This window comes from Morone saxatilis, unplaced genomic scaffold (assembly GCF_004916995.1).
Source record: "Morone saxatilis isolate NCDOM2014 unplaced genomic scaffold, NCSU_SB_2.0 Contig19, whole genome shotgun sequence".
NCBI lineage: Eukaryota > Metazoa > Chordata > Actinopteri > Moronidae > Morone > Morone saxatilis.
This window is the reverse complement of record NW_023339751.1, coordinates 9,454,350-9,464,280: the sequence shown is the minus strand read 5'-3', so window position 1 is coordinate 9,464,280 and position 9,931 is coordinate 9,454,350. Positions and strand designations below refer to the sequence as shown.

Genomic DNA, 9,931 nt, shown 5'->3' with positions numbered 1-9,931 from the left:
GACCTCTCTGTCATGGTGTTAACTTAAATATATATATATAATTATAAATAAATATAATTTCTAGTTCGTCTTTAATGTTTATCAGGTAAAATATGTTTCTGTCGATAACGCGATTTAGTCTTATTTAAACCGAAAGCTGTCGATTAGTAGTTTTCCCACGATGCTTAGCAGCATTATGTTAATGAACCACGTTGCTATTGGCCGGAATCAGCCTATCACAGGCTTCAGATGTTTTCCTCACGTCTTCGTCCAACATTAACGACAGTTTTTATATATTTACAGTATATTTACAGTATATATAACGCTCCAGCTCAGTTTTACATAGTCTTAAGTTCTTAAGACAACTTTGACAAAGACAATCTACACTTTATTGACCGTTTTATTAGCAAATGAGTCAAAAAAAGTGCACACAGTCCCACATGGTGTCCTCACTGATAGTTCAAATCAATGGTAATTTCAGCCTAGGCGACCTCTACATTTTAGAAAACCAATAAATTCATATTTTTAAAGACACGATGAGAGGAGGGGTCTTTCTTTGGTAGCTTCCTGCAACTGCAGTTTGTTTTACTGTCTGTCTGTTTCATAAGTGTGTTATGTATGCATGCCTCTGTCTGCCTCTCTGTGTTTATCATATGTTTACACTGCCCTATTTTATTTATTGTACAAAAATATTTCATGACTGCATGGCACAGATGCTGACAAAAAAAAATACATGTTGAGTGGAATATCTAATCACTGAATATCTAATATATTTTATTTTAAAAGTACCAATAAATAAATAAACCCACTGCAGCTGCTAATATGACCACTGAAACACATATTTTACTAGACTTGTGTATTTATTTATTTTCATAGTTATGTGAAATGTAACTGAATGAAATTAAGTATTTAAAAAATTGACATTGAAAAAGTAAAAGTACCAGGAGCCTTTCTTAAATTAAATACAGTATGCTACACTTACTTTGTAGCGTATTATTATTATTCGTGTCTACTTACTAATATATTGATTAAAATGTGAAATCTTTGCCCAGACAATGTAAAACTACACCTTAAACTATAACAGGACTTAATGATGGAGGTCAGTATGAATAAAACAATAGGTGGATATTGATTACAAAGAAATCTTCCATACATGGTAGGTTACTTCCTGCTTCAGTGAATAATTAAAAGATAAATAAATATTCTACTGAACTTATACAGTCAGACTTTATTTTTGTAGTATTTACTTATATGAATGTTGTTCATATCCACTCCTAAGTGAACCCAGGGTCTTATAATTTCCTGTATATGTCTGGTCTACTGAGTGAATATAAATAACCAGAAATTTATTTTCAACAGTTACTTGCAAAGAAAAGACAAACTGATGAAGAAAATTCAGCTAAACCGCTCGAATGAAGACAAAACACGGTCCATGTGCCATACGTTTATAAAATGTATTCACATTCCATCATGCATAGTTTCTCAGCAGCAATGTTTAATTCTAATCAATACTAAAAGTAAAATAAATAAGTGGTGGTTACAGATGGAAGTTAGCTTTTCAAAACTCAATAATATACATTTAATTTAAAACACAATCATGCCGTTTCACACACAGTCTTACAGCATTACAGTATATGTATATGATACAGTATGGAATCACAAAGCTTTCAGATAGTGTAACTCTAATAAGGCACCTGTTTACAGTATAAATCTTTGACTCATAACACCGAGTCTTTGGTCAGTTTCTACAGATTCTGAGGTTGAGCTTTCACTGCTCCGTACTGAGTCCAGCTCCAGTCCTGCTCCTGGTGAGAGAACAGAAATGTTAACACTGCTCTCCATTTACTATCTACTGAACATTTTCATGATAATCTCCCATCTTAAACCTTGAACCTTGGCCATAAACATGCAGTCTAGTAAAGACCGAAGACAAATGTGTATACACAATAAACTACATACAGTAAACACACAGATAGAAATGTTTAATCATAAGTTAAAGGTTGATCACTCAGAACAGCTTTGTATTGATTTGCAGTGACACTTCCCTCTAGGGGGACAAGTGGAACCATGTCAACAAAATGTCCCCCACAGCCTGACAGAGCCATCATATCTCCTCGCTGCAGAGGTCAAGCATTTTGACCTGTATCGTTCTCACATGCACTTGAGAATATGATGAAGGATGTCTCCTCTGATTACATCTCTGTAGACCAGAGCCAGTGGTTTTTTTTGCACCACTGAACTCTCAAATCTGCATTGATCTTTGTTATGAGGGGTGTATGCACTGCAGTCTTACTATAATATCCCTCTGACAAAATCTGCATCTAGATAGATGTTAATTGCTTAAATGTAAACCTGTGCATTTGTTTTGTTTCTACACTCACTTATTGAGGTTTTTCCTTTAATTTGTTATGCGTCTGTATGTGGTGGTGATTAATATTTACAATAATCAATCATATTTACTATTTTTCATGAATAAACACACTCCCTCACACCTGTATACCGTACCATGACACTGTGCTCCATCTCCTGGGTGGCGTCTTGCAGCAGAGAAGTTAGCTGACCCAGATATCGCTGATTCTCATCCAGTAATTGATGAACCGTTTCACTAAAAGAGACGAAAGACTCTTGTGACCTTGTGAGAGAATGTACCCAACCTATCACCCAATGAATGTTGGGATTGTGCACAAAACAAAACAATATATTATCTGTAGAGACTCTGGGGCTCCATATTATTGTCTTCAAGTCATTAGTAACTGAGGAGATTATGAGTCCTGCTTCTACAAGTTACTTGACTTGAGGTGCTTGGAGTGACCTCTTGTGGCAGCTTTTTGATTTGTACAAAACTCAGCAGACTACATGGGGCTAATAATGTTTTTAACAGTGTTTTTCATACACATTTGTAATACACACTTAGCTCTATGAAACTTACAGCAGAGAACTGTGACTTGTACAGATCTTACCTGTCAGTGGGTCGTTGCAAAAGTGACTGTGACGGAGAATTGCTCTGGGCCTAAATACACAACCACACAATATATCAGCTACACTCTTGTTTGAATTATACATTTAATACTGTATGACAGAGCTTCAAGCTCCTATTTCTGTAGAGTCATTTGTTGTGTACTCACACAGGCAATCTTGAGGAGGTACCAGAACTCTTTCTGTCTCTTCATTTGCATCTGCATCACTGCTGCCTCTGCAGTTTTTATGTTTTCTACCGCCCTCTCCAACTTAGGGAACAAGTCAACGATGCGCCGCTTACACACCAGAATTGTACTACAGGAAAAGGATTTTTTAAAAAAGAACAACACAACACATTTTTAAAATGAGACCTCAGTTGTGCTGAACTTTGCATGGTTGGATTAGTGGATAAATTACCTAAGGTGAGTGTACAAGTCTTTCAGCACTCTGTCCTGGTTCTGGACTGTTTGGAGTATGGTCTTCACCATATCCGAGCTGTCACTGTAGCCATGTGGGGGATCAGGACCTGTACAAACACATCTAATCATCCACCATCCACTGACACAGTCCTGTAAACACATACTACATGCCGTACTGCTATTCCCATTCACAGCCACATTGCTGAGGAATTAATCAAAAAAGCAGGAGCCCATATAACCAACGTCTACCATTTAAAATTTTTTTATAATTTGTACTAACTTTTGCATTTAGCTTTCAGTTGCTTGTAGAGTTCAATAGCCTTTTTCTCACTGAAAAAAAAGAGAGTTAACTTTTAATACGATTTTTGGTTTAAGTCTGTCTTACAACAATAGTCAGACCCCCATATTGTGTGTAAACAGTTTTGCATGCTGTAAAAAGACCAATTCAAATCATGCTTCCAATGGAAGTAATTTATTTTAATGTTTATTTGAAATTAATATGAGGCTTCAGCAGTTTGACTTAATCAAATTGGATGGATATCTTCCAAAGCTACAGTCTGTTTAGTACCAAATTCTTTGTATTTCCCCTGATAGTGTTTCCTTGCGTAGCTGCACTTCCACTGAAACCAATTTAGAATTTCTTAATGGGAGTATAAACAAAAGGAATAATTAAGTAATCTGAAATTAATTCAGTGTACATATGGGCACCTGACTTTTATTTTAAGACAGACTTTAAAACATGTAAACCCATCCTTTAAGAAAAAGATTATAGTGTAAATATAACCGAGATACTGACAGCTGTTCCATTACATCCCCCTGTCTCCTTGCAAATGGACTCCTCTGCAGCTCCACAATCTCAAAATGTACAGCCACAATCTCTTCATCCAGATACCCCACATCTGCAACCTACGACAGAAAACAACCTTAGCATGTTTAAAAAACTGCAAGTAAGTTTGTGTAGAAACGCTACGAATTAAACAACCGTCCTACCTTTGTGAACTCATCAGCCTTCTCTTCATTTTCCTGCCAGGTCTTCAGCATTTTTTCTGAAGCTTTAGTAAAAAAACAACATCAGATAGCTTACTTAAAGCTTCGGTAAGGACTTCAAACTATGTATCACAGCAGGAGATTAACATCCACTCACAGATGCCGGTGTGTCTCTGCTTGGTGTATTGCTCGAGGTCGTGCTGGATGCTGGTCTTAAAAAAAGCCAGTTTGGCTCGAAGCTGCTGCGACTGGGAGAACAGCAGGTTCTTGTATCGTGTTAAGTTGGTGTTGTAACGCAGCAGACTCAGTCTAGACATACACAAACACAAGTTAAGGATGTTTCCGTGTGTGGGTGTACGCATATGGGTATGTTTGTGCACTTACATGGCAGCCCTCTGTCCCCGGTACAGGCGGATGTAGTCCTCTTTCAGTCCACAGATGTAGCTGACTGCTTCCCCCCACACCTTTCTCAGTGCAGACAGTGGGAGCTGAGTCTTAGTCTCCCTTACTGAGACAACACAGATGTTCACAAAAGAGACATGATTGCCACATTAACTTGGACAACAGATTCAAAGAAGCTTCTAAAACTTTCAAAGTATGTTGGGGTATAAACATCGACAAAGATCTCACATCAGCTGGACTCAAAACGCGCTATAAACTGAAAAGGATGTATGAATCTCACACACTGCATGTAAGAATTATTTATTATTATTATATTAGTCATGTTAGGTCAACACAGAATGGTGAAGTCCCTCATTTTTAAAATGCCACAATACTTAGTGGTTAGAGAACTGAGGCATTGGGAATTTGGGTGTTATCCATTGATCTTAAAAACCATGCTTTATCAAGATAAGTGATTCATTTTCAAAAAGTAAAACAAAAAAAGGTTTTATTTTACATTGCAGACAGAGAGAGATTTGAGAGTAATTTTTAGAACATAATTTTACAGTTATATATCTCACCAATAAAGTTGACACTGTCTGGCAGAGGTCTGGCAGTCAGCGGTCCAGAGTACTTGGTCAGGCTCTTATCGAACAGGAACACTATGGAGCTGTCCCAGCCTTGCTGAAAGCAGAGAACAAATATTACTGTGTATACTATAATTTATCTTAGTGAAGGGTCACTCAAAAAAAAAGAAAACTCCAGTGGAAGAGCCAGAAAGGCTGGAAGCAAACAATCTTCATGCCTTTACTCATACAGTCTCCAAACACACTGTCAAACTATTTGTCAGCTGCTACAAACTAACATTTATTTTTACTCCACCAAAGGCCAACTGGAAACTAACACAACTGCATTTCAACTGCACTGTTGAAATATGAAAGAAAACTTCTAAACAAAAACATTTGCAAAATATGGAGATAAAAAACTGAAGGTCATCTGCTGCGTATGCACTTGTGGCCTGTGGGCATGTTTGACATCAGATATTTTTGTTTATGTGAGTGTGTGTGTGTCACCTACCAATCCATCTGGCAGACAGTGTGAGGGCGGTCTGCGTGGGTCCAGGGAGATTCCCGTCTCCAGCAGCAGCTCTTGACTCAGCGGGGAGATGTGTGCCTGAGTGTGTGTCTCCAGACGAAGCTGCAGGGAGTGCAAGCTCTCCTCAGCACCCAAAACCAACGAGTGCAGCTGTGCTGAGGTCATGTCCAGCACATGAATCACCTGGAAAAATGAAGGCACAAAATTAGGGGGTTTGCTTTGCACGCTGTCCTCAGCTGGGATACATAAAACCATAAAACCGCTTAATAAAATCTGTTCTAAGTGAGTCACAGGAAAAGGTTTCATATTATTCACCTTCATGTTAAGAATATTCTGTAGAGCTGTGTAGCAGCACGGCTTGTTTGTGTCAGGATCCAGCCCTCCACCCCGTGCTGCAGGGTCCCACAGTAAAAACATCTGCAGAAGAGACTCAATTGGTTCCAGCAGCGGCCTATAAACAAACACACACACAAACACAAACACACACACGGAGGTTAGATGCAAGAATAAGAGACATTTGCCTGGTAGGTATGAGCAATCTTTTTGTCTCTACCTGCTAAGATTGTTGGGATATGGAAGATGTGTGGAGAATCTGACTTCTCCATTCATGTCCTCCACTGCCATGATGTCTTTGGGACCTTTGTTCTTGACTTTACTTGTCCTACAAACGCAGGCAAACCAGAGAGAACTCAAAATAAAGCCAACAAATAGAAAAACCAGACCCTCATTTGGAAATAAAATCTTTTTTACACTCTTGTTACTTTGTGTCTAAAGATATTTAGCAGATTATTAAAAATGTTATAGCTACAACATTAATAAAAAGTGTACATCTTCAGTACATTTTTGTATCCTGTGTGAGTTAGTCTGTAGTGCTTATTATTGAATTTACTGTAACCTAAATGTAAGTATCTTTATATACTACAGTAACACTCCAATATCAGAATTCACATGTAACATTCATATATACTGTTCAACCATGAAATGATTTTGTATTGTATATGTGTATATGTTGCTTCATATACAGTGCATACAAATAATACATGTGTTTTAATGTAATTTGTACGCCCAGGTTCTTCAGGATACAGGCGAGCATTGCTGTTGACTCACCACTGTACAGGTTGCATGTGGTGCAAAAAAGGTCGAAAGCCACAAGTGCATTCAAAGATCACTGTTCCAAAGCTCCAGTAGTCCACAGTTACAGTGTAGGGTTTACTCTCAAACAGCTCTGGAGCCTGGGACACATAAAGACTTATTCATAAAACAGATTGTATTCTAATTTATTGAAATTTTTAAGAATAAAACACAACATTTTTTTTTTACTTACCAGATACTGGAGAGTTCCAACAAAGGATGTACAGAGACTGCCCTGATCCAAGTCTTTAGCATAACCCAGATCTATGATTTTATGGACAAGCTGGAGGAAAACATGATTTTATAATGAGAGCAAGGCACAGGAAACCATATATGGAATTGCAGATTACACAGGCTGAATTAATGTACAAAAACTGAGTTCACCTTGCCATCAACCTCTTGCAGGACTATGTTCTCTGGCTTTAGATCTCTGTGAATGATCTTATTTTCATGGAGATACTGGATACCAGAACCTGTGTTTGTAAAACATAATAATAATAATTTCATGGACATTAAGCATCAACATGTGATAACAGTGACTTATTGTGAAAGTAGAAACATTACCAATGTCACTGAGCAGAGAAAGGACTTCACTCTCCTTCAGCCCACAACAATTCTCTGGCTTATTCAACACCTACATAAAGAGACATAAATATTAATCAACAATGTTTTAAAAGACAAATATTTCTATGGGGTCTTTATAAAATACCCACTTGGTACCTTGCGTAGGTCTCCTCTTGAGCAGTACTCCATGGCCAACAGAGGTAAGTCATTTAAAGCAATGGAGCTCAACTCTTCTGGAACTTCTCTGGCCTGAACCACGTTCACATGCTTCAGTCTATAACAGAAAGAGACCCAAACATACAGAGACGGTTTGACAAGAAGAACATGTACTCTGAAGTTTGTTCATGAGCTACAGGCAGATGATTCACACTCACTTCTTCATGATCTGAATCTCTCTGCTCCAGCGGTCTTTGTTCTTGGAGTTCAGCTCCAGGCGGCAAAGCTTCACCGCGATCTTCTCTCCCAACTCCTGCTCCAAACACAGACAGGGAATAAAACCAAGCCAAATACACATCTGGGGCTGGGGTTTAAGTTCTCTTCAGCATACAGGTGAGTAGCAGAACTTACAAGGTGCTGGTACAAGTAGACGTGCCCAAAGCCTCCCATCCCAAGTCGTTCCTTCATCTCCCAGGAGCCACACAGCTGGCTCTGTTTGAGCGCAGCTCGTTCCATAGTGCGAGGTCGGCTGGAGCAGCTGGGCAACGGAGGTAGTTTACGAGAGACCTCAGCTATAAAGAGCCAAAATATACAAAATCTCTCATTGTCCAGAAACTAGAAACCTTATGGATTGTAGGAGTGCAAGAAATTATCAAAAAATATTGTGCCGCAATATTTTGTTTTGTGATACTAGATAGCAGTGCTGTAAACGCAAACTGAAGGCTGCGATGTTGGATGTAATGCAGATCTGACTCTTCTGGTTGCATGAAAGAGTAAACTTTTTTTCAGGCTTTTTATGTCTTTTTTGTGCGTGACTGCGACAGCTTGATATAAAGGAAAGGGGGAGGAGAGAGAGGGAACGACATGTAGAAAAGGGCCATCGATTGGAATCAAACCGAGGATGCTGGGGTACCAGGACGCCCCCATAGTAACTTTCTTACTCAGATTTTATTCATAAGGTGGAAAGAGTTTTAAAAATTGCAATATATCACTTTGCTTACAGTACTCCTTATAATATATAGCAATATACTGAATCGTAACCCCATATCATGATGTGCATTATATCGCCATACTGTACTGCAGATCAGATTAACAGTTAAATGTTCTTTACTTACTATGTTTACAATATATTATAATATTTTCTCCTCATGAGAGAATATCACAAATGTTCGTGAACCATTTCCCACTCTACTTAACATAATATCAACATATAAAAGCCTAAGCATTAGATTATTCCATATATTCTTATATTCCAGTGGTGCACATAGATTTTTATAATATTTTTCCTGCTTTACATAACTTTTTGTTGTTAATTCTCCTTATAGTGATCAGTAATCTTTAATCACATATAGTGCTGTGAATGTGTGCTCATACTGTAGCATGAGCTGTCCTAGTGAACCCAGGGTTAGGAGCCATTTGTTGTTATTGTATTGCCTATATTAGGTTCAGTAAAGTCACACAACTCCAAGAAATCTTTCACAATGCTGAACAAAAAACAAAAAAACAGTCCAGTAAAAGCAACATCTCCCTCCCTCTGTCTCTCCACAAACATTATAAACTCACCAGTCCTGGAGGTCAGAGGCGACAGATGACAATGATCTCACTTGAGATGTCAGAACATTGTCGCTTCAGAGTTAGCTAACCGTGTTGCTCACAGCTCGTTTTTCTTGTTTAGGAGGCTGAACCGGCGAATAAACCTTCGCACCTCACAGTCCATCAAACACGGCCCTGAAGTTCAAGTTTATGTTGTGTTTTTGTTATAGTTTTTGGGTCGAAAGGCGCAGAGCAAGAGAGAGAAACGTACAACTCGATACCTGCGCAAAGTGAAAGTGTTAGACTGACAGGCGGACGTTCTGCGCATGCGTGTCTGGGGGACAAGGGCGCATGAGGCTTTCTGCAGGACTACTCCCTCTGTTGGGGATTTCCATTCTCCTTCATACATCCATGGGGATTTCCCATCCAACCCACTCCCAAACTAAAGTGTATTATTGTGCATTAAGTGTTGTTGTTTTTTTCCATTTTTGCTATAAAAGCAAGGAGTGGCAGCTAAGTGTAGTTATTTCCTAAACTTGTGCAGGTTCTGAATTTGCTCACTAGATGGTGCCATATGAACAGCTTCAGTTCATGATCTGATAGTCTTTACATTGCATTATACAGTGCCTGAAGCTGTGTGTGTTGTACTTGAACAGATACTCACACTGAGATCAAGATCTCCTTTTTAAAAGAGGCCTGAACGCACAAAAAACATCTGTAAATAAAGA

General features: G+C 38.5%; 1 protein-coding gene across 2 annotated transcripts; it reads right to left on the bottom strand.

The window, feature by feature from the left end:
- Positions 1–1,414: 1,414 nt before the first annotated feature.
- LOC118329830 (inhibitor of nuclear factor kappa-B kinase subunit alpha-like) lies at positions 1,415–9,515 on the bottom strand. Of its 2 annotated transcripts, XM_035664148.1 has the most exons (22): positions 9,234–9,515; positions 8,082–8,242; positions 7,889–7,983; positions 7,671–7,788; positions 7,515–7,584; positions 7,335–7,423; positions 7,144–7,233; positions 6,927–7,051; positions 6,373–6,480; positions 6,135–6,270; positions 5,802–6,002; positions 5,306–5,408; positions 4,728–4,851; positions 4,501–4,652; positions 4,347–4,408; positions 4,153–4,262; positions 3,637–3,686; positions 3,355–3,463; positions 3,105–3,252; positions 2,940–2,989; positions 2,485–2,584; positions 1,415–1,784 (listed from the first exon to the last, which is right to left on the bottom strand). In XM_035664148.1, exons 2-22 carry the CDS (start codon positions 8,184–8,186, stop codon positions 1,725–1,727), a joined length of 2,205 nt encoding a protein of 734 aa, XP_035520041.1. In that variant the 5' UTR covers positions 8,187–8,242; positions 9,234–9,515; the 3' UTR covers positions 1,415–1,724. The 2 variants fall into 2 exon arrangements, with proteins under 2 accessions (XP_035520041.1, XP_035520042.1); XM_035664149.1 differs by lacking the exons at positions 8,082–8,242; positions 9,234–9,515 and having other exon boundaries at positions 7,664–7,788.
- Between the last annotated feature and the right edge of the window lie 416 nt (positions 9,516–9,931).

Bases quoted from the DNA above. Each gene is read 5' to 3' on its own strand.
- LOC118329830 (XM_035664148.1), bottom strand. From the start codon at position 8,186: ATGGAACGAGCTGCGCTCAAACAGAGCCAGCTGTGTGGCTCCTGGGAG. The intron at 4,852-5,305 runs GTGAGATATATA...GTGTTGTCTCAG, and splicing joins AGACAGTGTCAACTTTATTG to TAAGGGAGACTAAGACTCAG. The intron at 3,464-3,636 runs GTTAGTACAAAT...GTGTTTGTACAG, and splicing joins ACTGAAAGCTAAATGCAAAA to GTCCTGATCCCCCACATGGC.